Here is a 22,924-nt window from a genome sequence, read left to right as displayed (position 1 = left end):
GCAGGAAGCTTGTGTGTTTAATGTAATGCACCATAGAATATGCAGTTAATTGCAGGGCACTGAGCCTTCATTACAGGTTCATTCTTGATGATTTGAGGGAATTTATCAAACAAGGCAACTTTTGAAGATAAATCACTTCAGTTGATGACATTGCTATCTTGCACTTTTCTAATGGATGGATCTTGTCTTTTTAGTTTTGGCTGTAGAAGGAAGAGCAGAAGAAAAAGGTTTGGAGTCTGAAGTGGCAGTGATCCGAGTCCAGCCTCCATGTCAGCCTTTGCCATCACTGTTATCTCGTCCTCCTGCACCATTGCCTCCCTCTGCACAGTCCCCTTTCCAGCCTATTGTGCAGCCTGAACTTGCTCCTCCAAAACTGCAGCCTGTATACACAGACATGGTAAGGGGCTTTTGTTCCTAAGATGCACCACCTCAGGAAATGTCTATTGAATTTTGATTTGAGATGCCTTTCTGCCACATATTGTTGATACTTGAATAGACCTTTTTTGGGTGGTGTTTAAGAATTTCTGTATTTCACATGATAAAGATCAGAGGAGAAACTTGGTGCTTCAGAGTTTGGGGTGGTTAAGTATATAATAAAAATTGTTATCCTGAACTTCTATAAACTGAGAAGCTAAGGGACATCTTCATTGTGGTGCCTGGGAATTGACTTCTACTGTTAAGGGCAGCGTAATATCTGATGACCATGCTGACAATGTTATCTACTGCTGTTGTCTTACCAAATCTCATAGGCCAAGCAAGGTTTAGCACTTAATTGGGAAATGTCTAAGCAAAAGCCATTAAGGTGCAGAAAACAATGACCCCACCTTATTAATGACACTGTTCATTAATGATTCAGTACTTGAACAGTCCCCTTCAGGACTGAGACTGAGGTAGTTCAATCCAGTGGTTAAGGCTGGAAATGGGAACCAGTTTGTTTGCCCTATTAGGACCATGACATGGGTGCTTCTAAAAAGAAGTATAGCCTGGGATTAGAGCCAAAGACAGGAAGTGAGATATTCGCCTTGGTTCAGGAATCAGGCTGAGGCTAGGGCACAATCTGAGAGGGAGAAGCCAAAGACAAAACTAAGCAGAGGTCAGTAGCCAAAAGTCAGGGGTTGGCACTCAATCTAAGGATCTAAAGCCAGAAGCAAGAACAAGGATGGTAGGGACTGAATAACAGGCAGGAGCTGCTGTGCCGAGTCATGGAGCTACTTCAGGACGGTGTATTTTGTAGGCTGGTGTTTGAGCTGCTCTTAAATGTGGGACCATGGCCAGTCTTGCAAACCGGTTAACAGGTAACCCGCTCAATCCTAGCTAGAGCAAACTAACTTGCAGTATTGATTCGTCATCACCTTAATTAGGGAGATGTAACCCTTACAGTTCAACTCTCAGTATTTCTTGATGTATTTAGTGTTTTTCACAGCCATTGGTATTTAAAAGCAACTAAAAAAGGCATAGTGGGTTTTCATGCTGTAGTTTCAACTTCTGGATTGAGTTTGTTTAATTTATAAGTAAAAAGATGAGAGTTTTTTTGTGAACTCTAAATTCACCAGTTCTTAGGATTCTTCCTCCATTTCAGCTACCTTATTATCAGTGGACTTAAAGGTGGTGATATTTTGTTTCGCTATTGAATATTCACTCTGAATTCTTCCTTCTGTGCATTTTAGGACATAGCGGAAGTGGTGGAGAACCTTGTGCAGGATGTCCTCAAAGGAGAATGTAAAGAAATTGGCAAAGCAGGACTGGCTTATGTGACTGCAGCTATGTGGTAAAGGCAGTTCTTACTGATGTCACAGGGGTTTTTCATCATCTGAATGCTATTTTATATCAAAACTAATCTAAAAACGGTGGTAGCTAATACATTTGTATTGGAGAGGAGAAGACATTGATTGGATGGGCAGTATCCAGAGTCATGTTACCTGTGCTTGGCTCCTTCTCCACATTTAAATTAAAGCTTCCTTTCCTGAAATGCAATGTGTCTATACATTTAATAAAATATTTTTTATTCCTTTAGCCTAAGCACTGTGATGGTTTAAAATTCAATTGATTGGACGCAATGTAAAACTAGTTTTCATAAAAATCAGGGCATGGATCTGAAAAGGATTTTTAGGTTGACTCTCCACATCTAATGTAGACGAGGCAGCCCATTGATCAGAAATTTTGGTGCCCAGGCAGCTCCCCTAAAAGCTGAAAAAATTCATACTATACATTAGGTATCTATTTTTTTTAACACAGAGGGTAATTTACCGTTGGAACAACTCTTTATTCAGAAAAGGAGAAAAAGAACATGAGCAATGATTACTAGATCTCATTACTAGAATATGATCTCAGTTGCTTACTAGAATCTTACAGCTTTCATTTGTTTAATGCTCATTTCCTAAACAATCCGTCTAAAGTAAAATTGGAGTCTGCATGTGGATTTTGTGTCTCTAAACATTCTTATTCCAAAAATTTTGATCTGAGGGCAAAACTTCCAAAGGGGGGCCCTGCAGAATGTAGGCACAAGAGCAAGAAGCATATACAATACCCGTTCTTAAAGCACCAAGAGTAAATCTTGAATTTGCAGTGCATAGGTATAGTTCATATTATGCATTCGTAACATACCACCTTGACCCCACTCACATTGACACCAGACTTCCTGCAGACCCCTGCTTGTAGCAGAGTGCTAACTTGTTCCATTTGTTTATTGTACTCTTTGTTTTGCCTGTTTGGGTTAATCCATGTTAGTATAGTTAACAGTCCACTCAATAACACTTCTTGCTATTGTTTTTCCAAAGGAGCAGTGGGTGTTGCACTAGGTAAAGTCAGTTTGGGAGGATCAGAGTAACCATTTGAGCCCTAGCTACTGATGAAGGAGCATTGGAAGAAGCAGATGATTTTTGTTAACTTAGGGCATTTGTACACATGTTGCACCTGGCACTGTGACCTATACATTTGTATAAATGGCAAAATGCGCATCAGCGCTGAGAAAATGGTGGCAGCACGGTTTCAGACTAAAACACATGGAAGATGTGCTAGTTCAAAAGCATACCACCACCATTTTCTGTATGCTAACGTGCATTTTGCCACTTATACAATTGCACGCAACGCAGCGCAGTGCACATCAGCTTGTATGCAGAGCAGACTCGATTAATCAAGTTTGCTCTGATGCACTGGATTTCCGGCATGTTAGAGCAGACAAAGGTATGTGTATAAATGCCCTTAGGTTTTTTTAGGGGGTTGTATCTTATGCAGTCCTTGTTCATGTCTCCTCAAGTCAGGATCTTCTTTAGTATATTTCAAGGCATGGTATATTTTAGACATTCCTGAGTGACTGTAGTTTCAGAATACTTAGAATAATCAACTTTTAAAAGTAACATTCAGCCTCAGAGTTGCATTTTTGCTAGGGGTCATAAAGACTCCTTTTTTTTTAACCATAAGTGATTTTTCTTATTACAAGCAGTCCAGTAGTCTTTAGTTCTTCCCATCCTTTTTATTGCAGGATTGGAAGTTGCTAGAAGTAAATTCAGTGAGCACCAAGAAATTTGATCTGAGAGCTGACTTAGGTTCTATGAGCTTTGTGAGGTTGAGTGTCACTGTTTAAAAGATAATTATTTAAATACTCTAAAACTACAGACTAATTAAGGAATGTCTAAAATAAACTCTGCCTCCAGAGGGTCCAGACTTGTTCATTCTTCCTCCCAGGTGATGAGTAGTCTGTACTATCAAAGCAGGATATTGATAAGTTTGATTTACGTAAGTTTTAAGGAACAAAAATGGGTCTGAGCTAGAGGATGTCATTATAGAACAGCACAAAAACTCTGTGCCTTTCGTTTAGAGATTGTGCAAACCAGAGTTTTTGGTCTAAGAGAACTACTGTTTTTCGTGCAGTGCCTCTGATGCTGCCATAGAGGAACTTGTGACTGAAGTGACAATGGAGGTTCTTAGGCAAGTGGCAACAGATGTATTCAATGCGGAAAGGGACCGAGTCCAAGAGGAAAAACGCAGAGTGGAGGAAGAGAGGTGAGTCTCTTTATTTCTTTTGTCTCCTATGCCTTGTGAATGTTGTTAGATCAGGTAGTGCAAGTTTGAGGGGCTGGATATCTGTAAAGGTTACTAGTGTGACACCCCCCTCACCCCCCCCATGACAGATGACATTTTCATTTTGTTAAAGGGCCCTGTGCCTATCCTTCTCTCAGAAGGGAATCCCACAGTTTGCTGCACTCTTAAACTGGGACCTGAGATCGAACCTTGATCACCAACTGCCTGCCCTCAGCAGGTCCAACTGCGTTTTGAATCCCTGCTATAGAATTGTCTTTGGGATTTCCAACCACCATGAAAGTACAGTGACTGTTTATTAATAACAAAGCATTTTTCCAGCAGAGCATAACTGACAGAGAAGAAAGGAGTTAAAACAACAGAAAGCCTATACATGAACTGGCCTAGCTAAATCTTAGCAATCCTTGCAAGTAGGTTATACTTTCCCTGGAACCCCCAAGCATTGGACTAGAGTGAAGAAAACTGAACTCCTGCTACTTCTTCCTCTCTTCATCAATCTCTCCCCTGGAGTTTGCAGGCTCATTTTTATTAACTTCGAAGTCCCTTTGTTTGTCCTGAATCCTCGGAACCTAGTCTCATTTGACACGTGCATTTCACCAGGGGAATGGAACTAGACTTCCAAGAGTAAATTTGTAGTATGATCCGTTATGAACCAACATCTTAAAGACATTGTCCAACTTCCATGAGATGTGTAAAATCTTCCAAAACTCAACTAACTCTCTGCCCCAGTGTAGCAAGATAGCCTGACAGTTATCATAGAGATAGATAAATATCTACACTATTGACAAAAATAACAACAATTTTCTAAGTCTATATCTATACATCTTACACATCCTCTTCTCCCTGTAACCTCCTCCAGAAAAATGCAGGCCAGGGTAATTTCCAAGTATACTAAGGATGTCTGGCACCTGTGTTGACTTTGTCTTAGTAGTTACCTTTTAATGGTTTTGTTTCACATAATGGATATTCCCATATTCAAAGCAAGATACAGTTGGTTTTTATTGCTGAGGAGTCGCAAGTAACCAGGTTCCCTGCAAAGCTGGTTATACAGCAAAACTCCAACTTCTGTTTCTTTGAGAAATATAAGTCAGCTTGATGTGAGGTTTAATTTTAACAAAGAAAAATCATCAGTGGTGTTAACATTGCATGCATGTGTTATGCAGTGATTTATAACTCTGCTGACCATTATATCTTTTAGACGGAAGCAAGAAAGAGAACAATTAATAAAACAGTTGAGCCAGTCCCTGGGTACAGAGCTGACAGAAGAAGTAGTAAAAGAAAGTGTTCGGGAGACTTCAGCCAGTGAATTAAAGTAAGTAGAATGAACATTAGCTATGTATAATTCAAAACCTAACAGCACCTGAAGGGCAAAAGACTCTTCTGAGAAGGTGAGAATTTGGCAAATAATGATCTTGCTAATCTTTCCTTTACTAATCTTTCCTTTATTAATCTTTCCTTTACATACAGTGCAAAATGTACAGGACCCATTATAATGGAAATTCACTTAAATTTAAAAAATGCCTAATTCCCTTTCACAGTACATTCTTTTTAAAAAGGCAAAAAAAAATCGAAAGTATGTTTCTATATAAAAAGTAACCTGCAGAGGAACAAGGGAAAACACAGATTTATTCCTTTTTATGACTTCATAGAGGTACATCAAAAAGACATGGTCTCATGGGTCAGGGAAGAGCTATTCTTTACCTAAAGAAATATCAGGAATGTGTATTCAAGATTTCCCTCTTTTACACTATTTGTTGCTGGTGGGGTAGGAAATAAAAATATGACTAACAGTCAAGCTGCAAATGGATAGGTTGGGGTATCAGGTCTTGAAGGCAGACTTCCTTTTTTCAAAATGGGTATTCATGGAGTTGGAAGGGATGCCTCCCAACATCATAAGTCGAGGGGGGATATGAGTCTCCTAAGTGTACAGGGGCAAGAGATCTCAACATGCTTACCACTTGGTCCTGCTACACTGAACCCATCCTTCTAGACAGAATAGCTACTGAAGGAACATTGCTGTTGTGGGCTTCATTTACCCTTAGGATTGCTCAATAAAAACCTCAAAGTGGACATAGAGGGAGTTTGTACACCTCCAGGCTGTAACTGCATTGATCTTTCTGGTCTATTACTTTATGATCTATACTCTGTGCTCAATCTCTGGCCCACAGGCCAAATGTGGCCCAGAAGCCATAGGTATCTAGCCCACAGGGCTCCCCAGGGATTGGAAAATTTGGTGGCAGGGGAGTGGTGGCAATAAATACAGATACCCTTTCCCCCCCACTGCCAAATTCCCAAACCCTGAGCCCCACAAACCCAGGTCATGCCCCCTCTTACCACATGTACAGCTGGATGAGGCTGGGCCATATCCCTGCCCCCTGGGCTGGACAGGGCTGGGCCCGCATCCCCCTTCTCCCATAGATCCAGGTTGGGGCTGGCTCCCTTTCCCTCCCCCACTTCATGGGGCTGGGTCAAGCCCCCTTTTCCTGTGGGCTTGGGTTGAGGCCATAGTCTAGCCCCCTTCCCTCCCACAGGGCCGGGTTGGAACCGGGATGCTCCCTGCCCCCCTCTGCATGGCCAGATGGCCCTCCCCTGACTGCCCCATGCTGGATTGAGTCCATCAGCTGGATCCAGCCTGTGGATGGCTTGGGCACTGCCCATCTGGCCCACTGGCCAAACAGGTTGAGCACCACTTATCCACCACTTCTACCTCTGAAGAAGTAAAGTAAAGAATGATGGGATGAGGAAGCATGGGCTGGCTAGGTTTCAGAACAGACAAGAGAGCATGTTCAGCTAGTAGAAAACTGGCAACATCTCATATCTGCTAACAATAATCCCTCCATCTGATAAGGAACTGTCACAGTTCAGGCAGAGTTTTACTTTTGATCCCTTTGCTTAGTTTCTGTGGGATCCTGGCCACATGTGAGACTGCACCTGTACCTTTCGAAGGACTGAGTCTACTCCACTTCCACATGGGGTCTCCAGGTCACAGCCCACCTGTTCGCTACTTGCAAACACCAGCTATACTGTGTCCTCAGCAGGTTTTGGCCTCTGCTATAGACTTCCGCTCAGGAGCCTGTGATCAGAATGATAATGCAATGACTTTCAACAGTTTTTATGTGTGCTTAGAATATCGTATTTTCTCACATACTGAAATATACACCTTTATTTTTGAAACCCAGAATGAAACCTAGTAAGTGACTGTGTATCATCAACTAGGGAGCTGAGCCTGTTAATTTTTCTGCTCCGTGTGGATCACTGCATATTTTACTTTTGGTTTCACCCTTAAGGATCAGAATCTCTTCTTATGATATTCCATATATATAAAAAATACTCATTCCAATTTCCAGCAGCTGGTTTTTGGGGAGAAGGTCTGTGTTGTGTGCAGGAAAACATGGTAAGAAATCCTAACTGTTTTTTATTTCATGTAGGTTAACAGATTTCTTAAAAACCTTGTGGCTTTCAGAAGGTTAAAAAATTAAGTGCCTTATTTTGATTATTTATAGTGCAAATGTATAATTTTTAGCTGTATTCAGCTCTTACAGCTATGTATTTCTTTCTGGGGATTTTGGCCTTGGAACTTTCTTTTGTTTCATTCTAAACTAGGTGTGCTTTGGAAAGGGATCGCAGAGCTCGCATTGCCCGTTGCTCCGAAGAAGTCTGTGCTGACATCATGGACCTGTTTCTGGAAGAGGAGATATTCCAGAGTGCTAAGGAGACGCTCCAGGAACTCCAGTGCTTCTGCAAATATCTACAGCGGTAAGTTGTCAGGGTATCCTACAGTTACAGCTCTTGAGAATGGCTTCAAATGTATTTTACCAGAATTTAATATTACTATTTGCTACTAGCATATTATTTATTTATGCTGTCAGGACCCTGTAATGTTTAAGTTCAGACTTGAACTTGCTATGTTTTTAATGTTAAGAAGTATCTAACAGTTAGATACAAAACTGTGAATCGTCTGGGACTGATTACTAAGAGATGTACCTTTCCCTGTTCAGATCTGTGGAGGTGCATGACGGGGACCCATGCTTGAATAAAAGGAGGCTCATCTTTGTGTGGCCTTTCAGCTTCAAATGCTTGTCAGTGGTCTAACATAGCTATAGTGTACTGACCTTTGTGGTGCACTGCAAGGCCCATATGTTTCTATGTTTGTGAGGGATGGGGAAGACTTTGGGAGACTGTAAAGATATGAAATACATTCTTGTGGCTTCTGGGTTACTATGTTGGTGGAAGGAAGTTACCAGAGTTTGTTTTGTAGCTATTTAAAAAAAATGTCAGGGACAACCAGAACAGAGAATAGGAATTTATTGTTATGGAACAAGGGTAAAGATAAAAAAGGAAGAGACTACAAATATATGTATATATGTGTGTGCATATATATGTGTGTATACATGTATGTGTATATCCACGTGTGTATAATATTACATTGAACTATCTCAACTCTTCTGAAATTATTAATATAAAAATAGTTCTGCTTTGATAAAGCATCATTTAACCAGCGTATCCTGTATGTATTTAATATTTACTTGAAAAAAACCCCTGTGTATTTTTTCTTTCCCCTCCTTCAGTGGTTGAGTTTTAAGGCATCTTGATATAGCTTCAGAGTAGGTTTTCTAGTCAACCCTGCTGCAAATGGGTTCCTGGTAATTGTCTGGGGATTCAAAATCAGCTGGGCATAAAGCTTACCAAATGATTTCCAAGTGTGTTGTTGCGTGCCTTAACCACACCCATAAACTCTTAGGGTTGGGATGGACCTTATTGTTAAGGGTATTTTCAACAAGGGAGATGCTGGCTGACAATTCGGGGAAAGCAAAACGTCTGACTGTATACAGATCGTTGTACATGCACAGACTAAGAACACTGAAATTAAGGAAAAAATATTTTCAAATCAAGCAATATGCATAGATTTCTCAAGTCTGGGTCTGGTCTCTTTAGTGCCTGACTACAGGAACCACTTGGCTGTTATGATTTTAAATCCCAAATGGCAGTTATAGTAAGGAGGAACAGAAGTCAGGTGCCTAACTTTTCAATGTGCACTACCCAGTCTTGGTGTTTGGTGGGGAGAAGCCTCCTGGGCCGCATCCACACAAGTGTGGACATTTGTGTCCCTGGGGACAAGAAGCAGTGGCACACCTTGTGCCACTGCTACTTGTCCCTGGGGAACACCTGTGCCACACGCCCTCTGGCATGCAGCAGGTTACCCAGGGTGGGATAAGGAGGCTGGGCCCAGCACTGGGCTGGCCCCAACAGCCTTACCTGGGGTCCTTGCGGGGGCCTGCTGGGGCTGCAGCAGTGGCAATCCTGCCACTTGGAGCCTGGCCAGCAGCCAGAGCATGGCTTCAGCTGGCCAGACTCCAGTTTGGGGCAGTCTACACTGCCCCCGTATTCGCCACTCTGCTTCTTTTTTTTTTTTTTTTGTGGAGGCATTTTTGACGCGGGATCTCTTTGCAGTGCAGAGAACAGCTGCATGTGTGGTATGTGGCACCACAGACGTGTCTGCAGTGCCACATACTGCATGACTGCACTCATCTGGATGTGGCTCTGGTATTCTGTTGGCATGTCCAATTCAGTGCCTCTGGGAGGCAACAGCAGTTCTCTGCTCTGATCTGCTAAAACTAGAGTGCCCAAATAGGTGCAGAAAGTTAGTGATGAAGAAAGGATCTGTGAAAATAAGGTAAGATTTAGCAAATGTTCATTAATAAATCATATCAACATGTTCTTTTGTGAAGATGGAGGGAAGCAGTAGCGGCACGGAAGAAGCTGAAGCGTCAAATGAGGGCTTTCCCAGCAGCTCCCTGTTGTGTGGATCCGAAAAACAAACTGAAAGCATTATCCCCCAGTGCTGAGTGTCCCATTGCGGAAGAGAACCTCGCTAAGAGGATTGTAAACTTGGGACATGCAGGAAAGCTGGGCATCTCCTGCACTAGGTAAGAACGCTCTTAAAAGGATGCACTCAATTTGAAGAAATCTAGATTATTTCAAAAAATAGGTTGAAAGTTTTGTGTACTCCTGGGTTCCTCCACCAATATTTATAGATTTTTACAGTTGCATTTTCTTATTTACTTTTTGTGAAGGGAAAAAAGCACAAAATCACAATCGCTGCATACTGTGAGTCAGATGCACAAGGGGTACAAACTGAAAATTTGGAGAGAACTTTTCTCTAATTTCTCCCATAATAAAAAAAACAAACAGACTTCCAAGAGCTCCTCAGAGCTCTTCCTGACACGCTTGTTTTTTTTAATTGAAGTTGGAATTTCTTTCACACAGCTGGAAATACTCTCTTCTGTTTCCAGGTTACGGTGGCTGAGAAACAAGACGATGCATCAAATGAAAGTTCAGTACCTTTACCAGCTGCTGCTCTGGTATGTTGGAGTTTCATTGAAGCTACATTATAACAAAAATACTTTGAACCCTGAAAATATTCGTGCAAAGTTGTGTGGATTATATTTTGTTATATTTTCCCAGCCAGTTCCACAGCATATACATAGCTAAGGGAAAGTAACAAACACTCTTAGAGTGCCAGAGTGGGTCCCCTAAAATGTAAGGACCTTGATCCTTTGGCCTGTACCTGTAGCACACAATGTCAGAATGTTAATTAAAAATAAACACGTGGTAGGTAAGTCATGATCTTGTGAAGGTTATATATAGACCGTATAAGTGAGATATGGTCTCTGGCCTGTGACATGAGGGGGATCAGTTCTTTAATTAGTGGGCTAGTTGCAATTTAAATGCTGATAAGTACTGCAGACTTATTTCTAGGATAATGGTGATCTGTAGGTCACTTCAGCCCACAACTGAAGGTTAGATAGAGATTGATGGTTGTGGAGTAAGTTTGCAGTTTCCATAGTTTTAGGAGGTTGCCTCTATAATACTGATGTATGCAGACCTGCTGCAGCTGGAGATATTTCCATTGCAAATGGCAGAAGTTGAGGGGAAAGAGAGAGAGTACTTGCATCTTAATACAGTGTTCATGCATATTTTGAGAAGACATTAGTTTGCAGCTGTAGATGTCTATACTCATTTACCTGAGCCTTTTGTAGGAAGGCGGCAAATAAATCAATTAAATAAATACATAAATAATTAAATATAAGGTGGAATTAATGAACTTGGGTTCTTGTGGGCTTAGGGAAAAAGAATTCAATGAATCAACGTACTGATGTGGTCAAAACTAGTCAAAGGTTTCTGCCCCTGTTGAGGTGAACAAAATGAATTTGTCTGGGTTTTTAAGCCAAACATTCTTGAAATATGTCCCCAAAATTTTGGAACTTTTAAAAAAGTAACAGATACTTGACTTTTCAAACAGTCCCACGGTATTTTCTATGCTTATTTACAAGTCTTTCCAAAGACATTCTCTTCTGAAATGAGATATATGATAATGACTGATTACAACATTTCAGGCAAGTGGATGCTGTGAACATGATAAATAGTTAATTTTTTATAAAATCCTGAAAAGATGGATTTATAAATTTAAAGCTTGGTTTACTAATTTTTGGAAACTGTGCTAGACAAACAACTAGTTTTCTCAATGCTTTTGCAAGGACATTTAGGAAATCACTGTATTGTATACACTTGAATGCACTTGCCTGATCAGGATTCTTATGAGCATCAAATACTTGCATATTAACAACTTTATAGTGTTTATACGAACAGAAGCTCTCGTCCTTTAGGTCTAACTTTACATCTGCTGGTCATGACTATATTGTTTGCTGCATTTTAACATCTTCAGGTAAAACATGAGGAAAAAATTAAATTAGTTCTTTACTAAGATAGGATGACATTCACTAATTAATAACCCTTTGTCCTGTGCTCACAACTTAATTTTGTTGTTTACATTGTGAACAACAGGACCACAAAAGTGACCTTTCACAAAAGTCAGGTTCTATTGTGCTACCTGGCGCTCTTTTTTTTTATGCTTAATTTAGGGTAGAAAGAAGGAATTTTTGTAGGGTATTTAGTTATTACATTGGGGGGTTTTTTCTTCTTCTTCACCAACGTGGTTTTTCTTTAAGTGATGCTGCCTGGACTCCTCTAGATCTGCCCTCACTAATCACTGAACATATCCAAGTTCAGCGAGAACAGGTATTTTGGAAGGTGCTTTTGGTGTTGCCAAGCTATGAAGAATATCCAGCAAAGGATCCCAGCAGGTAAGGAGCTGAATTTGACTAGTGTTTTCTGTCATGGCATGACAACATAGTAGAGGAATAGCACGAAGGTAACACTGTCATTGAAATATGTCTCCCTAAACAATAGATGGAACAAAAAGTAATGAATGACAGGGCAGAGTAGTGACCTATGGTCTGTGGTATGGTCCCTGATTTCTTAGCTAAGCCTTGAATTGAATGTATTCAAGCCTTTTTAAATATAGCTTCTGTGGCAGAGAGGTGACTTTCATCACCCATTGGTAGAGATGGAGCCATGTTACCTTTTCCTTCTTATAGCTTGTTACAGATAAATATATTCATATCCTAAGGTTATTGTATACAAATGCATTGAAAAGAATGTCAAGGGTGCAAAGTCAAACACTTAATCTAGAAAACGTCATAATATAGCTCAGAATGTCATGTAATGACTCCTGCGTTAAACCCAATAGCCATTACAACCCAATTCAGTAGTGGATGAATCAAGAGTGTATTTTTCAGAAAGAGATTCATTCTTTATTTCAGGACATTAGGTGGACAATATATCTATCATCTCTCTGGCTAAGCTCATCTGCTAGTTATGTCATCACAGATTTTTTTGAAAAAAAGGTGCCCTTTGCATGGAGTGTGTGTGTTTCTACTTAGCTTTTTAAAAGAAGAATAAAGTGGCAAAAATAGAAATTCCATTATGGTGGAACATCCACATGTTATGCTGACCTTTCCACCCCTCATCATCATCAGCTGTCCAGAATACTTTGATTCACAGCACAATCCTTTGAGGTGTGAGTAAAAGAAATAACTAGTAGCAGTAGCAGGCTTTGAAGGATCAACTGCTTTGTCAGTAGCTTATACACCTCATTATCATACTGCAGGTAGATGTTGTAAATCAGGATTCATTTCCTAGCTCTGAGAGAGAATGATGCCTAATATTTACAGAAAGTACAGTTGTGCATGTAAATTCTGCATTTTTGTTCTGGCAGACAAGGTTCTTTGGGTGAATCTGGTATCTTTTATTAGACCAACTTAAATAGTTGGACAACAATTATTAAGCAAGCTTTCGGGTTCAAAAACCCTTCGTCAGGCTAAGGAAGTTTCTGCAGTTGGTGTGTGTTCTTCCTGGATGGAATGAAAAGTAAAGAAGCCAGGCTGGGCTGGTATGCATACAAGACAGGTAATCAGTGAAAATGTAGATTGAGAAGTCAATGGGTGAGAGACAGGCTGGGGAAGAGAGAAGGGGGAAGAATAGTGGAGAGATACCTGGGGAGTCAGATGTCAGGCAGGTTATAATGTATCATAAATCCACTGTCTATATTTAGTCCATGAAAGCTTGCTTAATAATTGTTTTCCAACTATTTAAGTTGGTCTAATAAAAGATACCAGATTCACCCAAAGAACCTTGTCTGCCTATGTCCTTAGACCTACCCACCTACAACCCTGTAGCATTTTTGTTCTGGCATTTGTGGCTAAGTGAATGAGATTGGGATCTGTTGTATTAGAGAGTTCTATTCCTAGCTCTGTCAGATGGGTAACCTCTTGAGTATTCTGTAAAATGGGAGAAATTATATTTGCCTGCCTCCTATGCAAGCATGAGGCTTTACCAGATAATACGGCAGCGAAGCGCGCCAAGTGATTAGCTCCAGTTGGAGGAGATCTCCTGTTTCCCAGCCTAGCACACCTCCCCATAGGTCAGAAGTAGAGCCTAGGACTTCGCTGAGATTGTGAAGTCTAGCCCTGTGGCTTTCATTTAAGAGAACAAGTAAAGTCTATTAGCCTCTTCAAAGAAGTTCATACGTATAAATTCTGTGGGGCTGGAGCATGTCCAATGCAGAAAGACTATTTCAGGGTTTTAATAGCAAGTATCCAAAAAACGTTATTGATCGGATAGACTTGAAAATTTATTTTAGGTGTTTCATAGTGCAAACATCCTTGTGGGTTTTCATGAAGACCTAGGTAATCTAAGCAGCTGATTTTCCAGTTACTGCTACAAACCTTTTAAAGAAATAGTAGGAATGTTTTAGGAGGATTGTAAAAGGAAAACTACCTATCTTTCTCTTAACCTTGTTTTTTGAAGAGGCTAAGTTATTTTTTCTTGAACCTGAAAACAAAGAGAAGTTGTTTGTCTCAGAAATTACATTTCAGTCCAGTTGATAAACTTGGCCAAGTCATTTAAACTAGGGAGCTTATAATGGGATATACTGATGATACTGAATAGATTGATAATAGGGGGTTGTCAGTATGATATCAAATAAGAAAAGATTGTTTCTTTTATATTCACAGGATACTAGCAGATTGGTTGAAAGCCAAATTTACAGCAGATACAAGATGGAAGGCTCAGAGAGATGTAACCCCCAGTGTAAACGACAGAGTTCAGACGCTTGCATTATATAATTCTATTAGTATGCAAGAAAATCAGGCTGTGCATGTCAGTGTGTGCATAAAGGTATATTAGCATAATCCATTAATAATTGGTCAGTCTTTTGTTTCATCACCTCTATGACACTGGGTTAACTGTATGTGGTGTTATCTGCAAGCTTGTTGTCATTTTCTTGTTTGTCAAATGGGAATCACGGTACTGGTCTCTTTTTATAAAGAATACCAATCCACTCTTGAAGAGTGCTACCTAAGAACTAGGTATTAATTTATTTGCAGGCACAATAGTCAGGGACCTTCACCATTCTTTTTTTTAACTCTATCCAGAGTTTTTTAGGATATTTAAATAATGAATATTTAAAAAATATAGTTACACACATACCTTGGACAACATACTACTGTAAATTATCAATCCAAGGGGCCTGCAAAATTCATGTCTAGTCTTAACTTGTGTCCTCGTGTTATTTCACTTCTGGAGGGAAACACAGACAGACAGGGAGAGAGAGCAACTTTGCATGTGCGCCTGCAGTTATTGAGGGAGCAGTGGCATTTCATTTGTTTAAGCTGCAGCCAAAAGTTATTTTAGCAATCTAGCAAGGCTGTAGTTTCCCTTTTCCTTGAACAGAAGTTTTTTCACTAAAAAAAAAATTAAAAATCCCTTTTCTCTAAGTTACAGTTCTTTTTTAAACAAAATGTATTGATTTTTTATTACTTTTTATTTTTCCTATTTTTTTGTCAAAAAATTGAAAAACTAGTATGCGATTGTGTAGCAAAAGACTCATATTGAATATTGGCAAGGTAGTAGAATTAAGATTTTGTAAGTGATTTGAATTCAGCTTTTTCTAACTTCCTAGGAACTTAAATATAATTACATGGGAGTGTGAGTGCATATGCATGTATATGAGATATACCCACAGTTAATTTGTTACCTACATTTCTTAGTATTTCCTTCTTTGCAAGTAAGATTTTTTTTCAACTAGTTAGATTAAAACACTCTATAAAGAGCTCCTAGCTGAAACGCTATTGGTGACTTTATCTACAGTTTTCAACATGTTTAAAATCCTCCTCATTGCTATAATTGCATTAACAGTGTCAATTTTTCTTTTTGTCTAGGTGGCTCATGGCACCCTTAGTGACTCTGAGCTTGATATGGCTGAGACACAAAAAGATCTGCTTGGAACCAGTGGTCTAGTCCTCCTGCTTCCCCCTAAAGTAAAGAGTGAAGATGTTGCAGAGGAAGATGTTTATTGGCTTTCAGCTTTGCTTCAATTAAAACAACTCCTTCAGGCTAAACCTTTCCACCCCATAATACCTCTGGTGGTCCTGGTTCCCAGTCAGGGAGAAGAGGCCACAGAGAAGGAAGTAGAAGAGGGTGTGTGATTTTATTTGCTTTAAAATAACTACAGATATTCAGAAATATGCCGAAAGGCAGAGAATAAACAGCAACTGTAGTTCTTCAAATTACAGCATTTAGTTAAGGGAAGGAGTCTTAGACTTCTGGCAGAAATCCAGAACGGCTTAGGAAAGAGGCAATTTAAACTGAAAAGAAAAATGTACATTTTTCAAGGTTTTTTGCTTTTACTTTTGTATGTTGTGTTTTATTGCTTGACTGAGAGAAAATATAGCAGTGCGACAAGGTGTAACTCTATGCTGGCAATAGGAATGGACTGAGTAGGTGAAATTTCACTTATGTGTTCTCATTTGAACATGTATGGAAATAACAAAAACATTGCTGTTTCAGCCGTTGTTTCTCTTTTAAAGGTTTAATGCTCCAGGATTTGATTTCAGCTCAGCTTATATCAGATTACATTATTGTTGAGATCCCAGATTCTATCACTGACATGCAAGGCACCAGAAAGGTAAGAGCAATAACTTTAAATTTAAAGAGCTATTCAAATACCTTAACACCAACATCTTTTTCTCTTTTACCATATTTACTCAAATCTAAGACTACCCTGAATTTAAGGCAACCCCCCAAAATTAGATTCTATACATGGAAATTATAATTTGTTATAATTTTCCAGGTATAGAATCTAATTATTGGAGGATTGTCTTGAATTTGTCCCATTTCCGCGCCCCCCCCCCAACTCCTCCCTGGCTGGGGGTGTTGGGTAGCTGGAGGGTCAGACACTTCCCTTGCCCTCTGCCCACCACCACTTCTTCCCCCTGCAGTCTTACCTCCAACCCTGCCACCTGCACCTCTCAGTCTCTTCCCTTTTCCCCTAGCTCCACTCTGTCTCTTCTTTCCCCTCCCCCCTTACTGTCAGATGCTGCTTGGGCTTTATTCCCTACCCAGAGCACAGCACATGGAAACACAGCCCTTGCTGGGCCATGCAGCAGCATTGAACCTGCTGATAAGTTGGATATGGGATGGAGGGTTTTTTTGGCAGTCAGTGCACAGCTGATTGCTGTGTATACTGTCTACCCCAGGGCATTCAGAATAGGATAGGATTGAAGCAGTTTCTCCCCTCCCTAATGTGATTATATATAGGTCCTTACCTGGAGGCTTCCATGTGCCAAATTTGTGTCAGCACATGAAATAAAAGCCTGAAGGGAACAACATGCAGCTATTTCATTGCCCATTTTTCCAACCTGCACATTTCATGCAGTCCTAGATTCTGAGACTAAAAGGAATTGTTTTGATCCTTTAGTCCCGTGGTTGACAACCTACAGCCTACATGCTAGGTCCAGCCCACAAAGACATTTTATCCAGCCTGCGGAGCCACAGGGCTTCAGCAGCATTTTAGTGGCAGGGGCTTTGCCCACACCAGAGCCAAGCAGCAGGGGTTGAGCCAGAAGTGCCAACTCATCTCAGACCCAAACAGGGTGGTTTCAGCCTGTCACTTGTAAAACGTCACAGACCACAACACTAGTGTGCTATCCTGTGTAGCACAGCTAGAGCGTGTAGTACAATGATTTCTGTATCAAACCTAGTTATCTGCATTTGAGCTAGATTATATCTTTTGGAAAGATATCCAGTCTCTAGATAGAAACTACAAGCCCCTTATCTTTCTTAGTGGCTGATTCCTCTGCCACAGGATAATACTTGTATATGGTAAAGTACTTCGTCGCAATGCATGTGTAGAGGCTGACGAAGCTGACTGGGGCATGAGGGTGCTTCAGTGCATGGGCTGCCTACCAGCTAGCCCCACAATGGAGCACCCTTATGCCCCAGCCAAGCCCTCCACAGCATGTTGAGTCAGGTCAGCAGCCCCAAGCTGGCAGGCTGACCCCCTGGGCCCTGCCAGCTGGGGCCATTCCAACCTGGCTCACTGTTGTGGTCCCAGGCGCATGTGTAAACACGGCACCCCAGAGCAATAAACTCCAGCACAATATATTCTGGAGTTTATTGCTTCATATTAATTGCACGTGTGGATGTGCCCACTCTGTAGGTATTTCTAGACCAATCAAATCACTTCTAACTTAAGAGTTAAATAATTATAAGTGTCAGGGTCTAAGGAGTTCAGCCAAACTGCCTGGAGAGCATAATGCAAAAACCCATCCTGGAAAACAGTTTGTTAGAAATCAATGGATTTCATGTCAATGAGTACTTTTAGTCTCTGAAACAAGGTAACAAGTGCTTAAATGGGATTACATTCAGGGGTATTGCACAGAGATAGAATAAATTAATATTGCCCCAGGATTTAGGAATGTCGGGCTTCCTGCTGTGAGATTTGCTCATGTTATATAGCAGGGCTGTGTATACGAAATCATGTAGGCTGCAGGATTAAGACCTTAGTGTCATTGCTTATTGTGGAGGAAGGTTTCTGATGCTGACTGTGTTGTTCTCTAAATGTTTGTTGTAGCTCTCTGATGCTGTGCAGTGGCTAATTGCCCAGTGTCCCAGTTCCCTAGAACTCTGCAGCCAAACCCTTCTGCAGTACATTGAGGATGGTGTTAGCCATGAATTCAGTGAGCGCTTCTACCCTGATCGGAGAGAGAGACGTTTGGCTGGCCTGCCCTCTCAGGAGCCTGGTGCCATCATTGATCTGTACAATAGTGTGCTGCAGTTTCTGGCTGGTGTGGCTTCCTCAGAACAGGTCTGTGACCTGTCCTGGCCTGTCACTGAATTTGTGGAACCTGGGGGCAACAAGCTGCTTCCTCATCTGCAATGGAACACAGCGGATCACCTGGCCTGGCTGAAGAAGGCAGTGCTTTCCTTCCAGATCCCATACATGGACCTTCCTCCTCTTGGTGGTACGTAGTTCACGTGAGGCAACATGGCCGGCTTTAGAGTTGTTTCAGTGTCAATATAAAAGCTCTTTTCCTTTAGCAATAAGTCTCTACCTTTAGTTTTAAACATGTTTTGACCTTTGTATACTGAAGTCCTAACCATAGATCTGGAGGCCTCAGTCTGTAGCCTCAGTGAATGTTGTTCCTTGTCATAAAACTCCTGCATATTAAGACAATCAGAGATCCTTATTTACACTAGGCTGTTGCTGGAAGAGAAAAGATTGTAGTAGTAAATTAAAACAGAGGTGTAATGATAGACGTAAGGTTGGGGAGACTTTCCCCACACCATGTGTGACTCTTGACTGTTGTTTCTCCTTGCCATTTTGCACACTCGGAGCTGTTATTCAGGGGAGATGAATCTAACCAGTTGCATGTAATGTTTTGGTTTAGCTCCCTGGCGACCTGTTTGCTCCATGATTTTTCAGTATGCGTCCCAGATTGCCAGTTGTGTCCAGACCCAGCCAGTAATCCAATCTCAAGTGGAAAATCTGCTGAGCAAAACTTACTGCAAGTGGAGTGGCAGGCTGTTCGCTAGCTCAGAAGAGGATGGCCCTTCAGTTGACGACATCCCTTGGGATGATATCCTGGCACTCTGCATTGATCATAAACTGAGAGACTGGAAACCTCCTAAGGTGCCTGTTGCACCAGGTATTAAATGTTTTGCAGTAGACTGGTCTTTGCCTTGTTACATTCTGCTTCCTTGTTTTGCTTAAAGAATTGTGACATGTTTATTTGTGCATTTGTATTTGGTCCAGTATCATTAATGCATACATCTTCCTACTGCTCTCTTCAGTGGGATGATTGTTTGTGTTTTCTGTACTTTTTCCTTTTGTCAATCATAGGATATGTTCATTGCCCATATTGTTCATTCTGAGACCTCCAAACTCTAGAACTGTATATTCATTATTCTGTGTATTTATATATGCACAGTTCTTGCATATTGGTTGAGGTTTTAGGTAGGTATCTGAAGGCAGAATTTGGCCCCATGGCTGAAACTGCCAGGATCTGTTTTGTCCAACAAGTTGCTCTGAAGCTCTGGCTTAGAACTTTTACTAACAACTATTGTACAATAAGTCCCTGAACACTGTCTTCCAGATTAGGGCACAATTGAGGTTGTGCTCTGAGAATTAATGATTGACATCTAGTGATATAGGCATATCTTCAGAAGTACTGGGGATAGAGCAGAAAAGAGAGATCCAAAAAATGGATATATAGGATAAAATAAGGGTAATTATTAAATTATGCTTATCACAGTTGTTATGATTTGTGATGAAAATATCTCTGAAAGATGTACAGTAGGCTTGAGAAGGTTGCTGATTTATTTCGAAGGGTGTGCCTCAGTAAAGGCTTACTTATTCATCTCAACCAAGATACAAAACAAAGGTCTAAACTCTAGTGAGTGACTTGGTTTTGACAAGCTGTAAAACTAATTAATAACACCTCCTAAGAGAGGATTTGAGGTCTAACTCCTCCAATCTGACCTTTTTTAAAGAAAAATCAGAATAGGTTTCAATTTAGAATTTTCTTGTCTGAGAGGCGCTTCATTTGATTTTGATGTAAAAGAATCAGTTGATGAAACAAGTATTGGCTCTTTGTTTACTGAGAAGTTGGGAGTATTGGGAGGCTAAAAGGAGAAGGGTAAAGCAACACTTGACAACAATTTCCAGCAATCCAATGTAGTACTTGTGGGATATCAGATCAGTCCCCAAAGGCACACCTTTTGCAATTTCAGTCCATTTAGCCATTTGCAGTCTTAAATTGAAGACACAATTTCCTTTTGTATATTTTTAATGCTCAGTTTGTCTTGATGCTGATTGCCTATATTGAACCTGATTTGATCTTTGTAGAAGCAGTGAGTAAAGATGGCCAGATCCATGTGTACTTCTTCAAGGAACATTTAAAAAACTTTACTGTCCCTTTTTCATGGGAACAAGCTACACTGCAAACTCTGAAGGAGATCCAACAGGGACATGGAAGGTGAGGGTGGTGACTGTTTTCACTTTTCTTTTTTTGTGCTCAATATGCATATATAATAAATTGCCCAGACAGTTTTGAGTAGTACTGAGCAAACTGAAAAATTGCACAGTACTTTCATGAAGCTCATAAACCAGACAGGTTTGATGCCATCTCTGCTCTTCATATTTCCGTGGCCAATGCCTTCCTGGGAATGACCTGTTATAGCTCTACGCTGGAAATGGGGAGAAAACTTGGTAATTTTATTCAAAGTTGCAGGTTTTTCTTACATTTTGTAAAGAAATGGATTAGAGCATTTTAAATCTGTTATTAAACATGACACAAGTTCTTTTGTGAAAGAACACCATTGTGGTAAAGGTACAGTTGGATGTCAGGCTTTCTTCTGGTGCATAGAATATGGAGGAAAATAATGTTAACGGAAGGGAATGGTGAAGAAATCAAGTAAAAGCAATAGCCTCAGTTCAAGTGCTTTAACTGTGACATCCATAACATCCAATTATAAGGCCTGTTGCATGTTTATTACTGGTTAAGCTGGTCATATGGGGACAATTTTTTTCTGTCTTCTCAATCAAAGCTCACTACAGAATTTTCTTTTCCTGTACCATAGGTACCTAATTCAGAAAAGTGGGTTGTTTCAGTAGACTATGAGCCAGCAATATTCTGTTGCACTTCATCAGTCTGGTTTAAAATACGCTTCTTGTCAGATAAGTTATTTTTATTGACGTCAGTCATTTTATAGCATCTGTGTTCACAAGAAGTCTCTGTCCAGTGCTTTTAGGATGGAGAGGGAAATGCTCCCTTGCAAGTAAATGTACACAAGGAGCAGATTGCTTGAGTGCAGTATAGAGCCTGGGTGGGGAGCACTAATATCTCTTTAGCAGAGCATGCTGCTACCCTCTTATTCTCCCCTTGAAGGATGAAGCCAGTTGCTAGGTTGCTCTCAGTGGCCTGGCTGACACGTAGCCGAGGTAGCATGAACCATCTATCACCCTGGGAATCTTCTAGGTAAACTTCATCCCTCTGCTGGGGCCAACACAAGCTCCCTGCTCCACTTTAATTCTATAGTAATTTTATTTGAAGGTTTCAGTGGCATTTAGGTGATGTGCAGCCCTTGAGCTGAACCCTCCACCCTGTGGGAATTTTCCCCCAACTGATGTGGATATCTCCTTATTTCTAAACTTCCAGGAGAAACACACTAATTTCTGCCATTTGTCCTCCCTCCAAAATATTCTCCTTTTTCAGGTCAAGGACAAAGTCTCCTCGGTCATTTTCAAAACACTCTCCTGTCTCCCTGCCTGCAACTGAACATGACATCAGCTTGAGCACAGAGTCACGCCATGAACTGAGACTTCCCACCGCAGCAGATCTAACACACACAACCTCAGCCAAGGAGCTCCTCCCAGAGCATTTGTCTTCTCAACTGCAGCTGGAGAAAATTGAGAGCAAGAGGTAAGTGACAAGAGCAGCAGCTAAGACTCATTCCTTGCTGACTTAGTCCTGGTTCTGCAGTGGGTAGAGGTCTGTGAAGTCAGAAGGTTTCTGCTTTCTGCAGTGAGAAGCTGAGGCCCAGCAGACTTATGGAAAAGCAAAGGCTATTGTTGACAATTGAATTTCCTTTTTCCCTTAGGCTTACGGTTGTAGTCTTCCCCTGCCCCCAGCCTAACAACAGCTATCCAGAAAGTTACTACAGGATCATCGTCATAAGATTTGAGGAGTAGCTAGTGGCTGTCTGCAAATATTAGGGCCTTCAGCACTATAGCAATTGTAAACATGGAGAAAGGAGAGGTGGTTGTTTCCACAAGCTGCTGGGTTATAGCACTGAGAACCAAATCATAGAGCTTCACCTGTGCAGCACATTGAAGCCAGGGTTTCCATCATTCTCTGTAATGTTAAGATTCTTCTCTCTGGATGTCACCTAACATTAGGTGCATTTGTTAGATTTGCTTTGAACAACCTGCTTTAGCTGAGAGCAAACTGAACACTGAGCAGCGCATTGGGATTTAAGAGATGCCTTGTGGTTATACTTTTCCTAAACCATGCTGTGCTCCCTGGGTCTGTCTTCTGTGAAGTGCAGGGGCAGAGTCTTAGTCCATTCATTTAAAGCGTCCAAAGACACTGTGTATCTGACTTACTTTCCTTCTGTTTTCTGTTACATATATTGCAATTCCATC

At 40.8% G+C, this 22,924-nt stretch overlaps 1 protein-coding gene across 2 annotated transcripts in view; it reads left to right on the top strand.

The window, feature by feature from the left end:
- Window positions 1–22,924, top strand: part of MCM3AP (minichromosome maintenance complex component 3 associated protein) — a 46,696-nt gene that overhangs the window by 20,611 nt on the left and 3,161 nt on the right. For both annotated transcript variants that reach the window (XM_025202188.1, XM_006022051.3), the window contains 15 exons: window positions 195–397; window positions 1,668–1,768; window positions 3,871–4,002; window positions 5,237–5,350; window positions 7,642–7,794; window positions 9,768–9,965; window positions 10,332–10,400; window positions 12,048–12,182; window positions 14,454–14,616; window positions 15,660–15,918; window positions 16,308–16,405; window positions 18,353–18,743; window positions 19,170–19,427; window positions 20,627–20,756; window positions 21,996–22,202. In XM_025202188.1, the coding sequence (XP_025057973.1) occupies window positions 195–397; window positions 1,668–1,768; window positions 3,871–4,002; window positions 5,237–5,350; window positions 7,642–7,794; window positions 9,768–9,965; window positions 10,332–10,400; window positions 12,048–12,182; window positions 14,454–14,616; window positions 15,660–15,918; window positions 16,308–16,405; window positions 18,353–18,743; window positions 19,170–19,427; window positions 20,627–20,756; window positions 21,996–22,202 (2,611 nt within the window). The remainder of the gene's footprint in view (window positions 1–194; window positions 398–1,667; window positions 1,769–3,870; window positions 4,003–5,236; window positions 5,351–7,641; window positions 7,795–9,767; window positions 9,966–10,331; window positions 10,401–12,047; window positions 12,183–14,453; window positions 14,617–15,659; window positions 15,919–16,307; window positions 16,406–18,352; window positions 18,744–19,169; window positions 19,428–20,626; window positions 20,757–21,995; window positions 22,203–22,924) is intronic.

Source organism: Alligator sinensis, unplaced genomic scaffold, assembly GCF_000455745.1.
Source record: "Alligator sinensis unplaced genomic scaffold, ASM45574v1 scaffold566_1, whole genome shotgun sequence".
NCBI lineage: Eukaryota > Metazoa > Chordata > Crocodylia > Alligatoridae > Alligator > Alligator sinensis.
The sequence above is the reverse complement of the archived record's forward strand: the minus strand, read 5'-3'. Positions and strand labels throughout refer to the sequence as shown.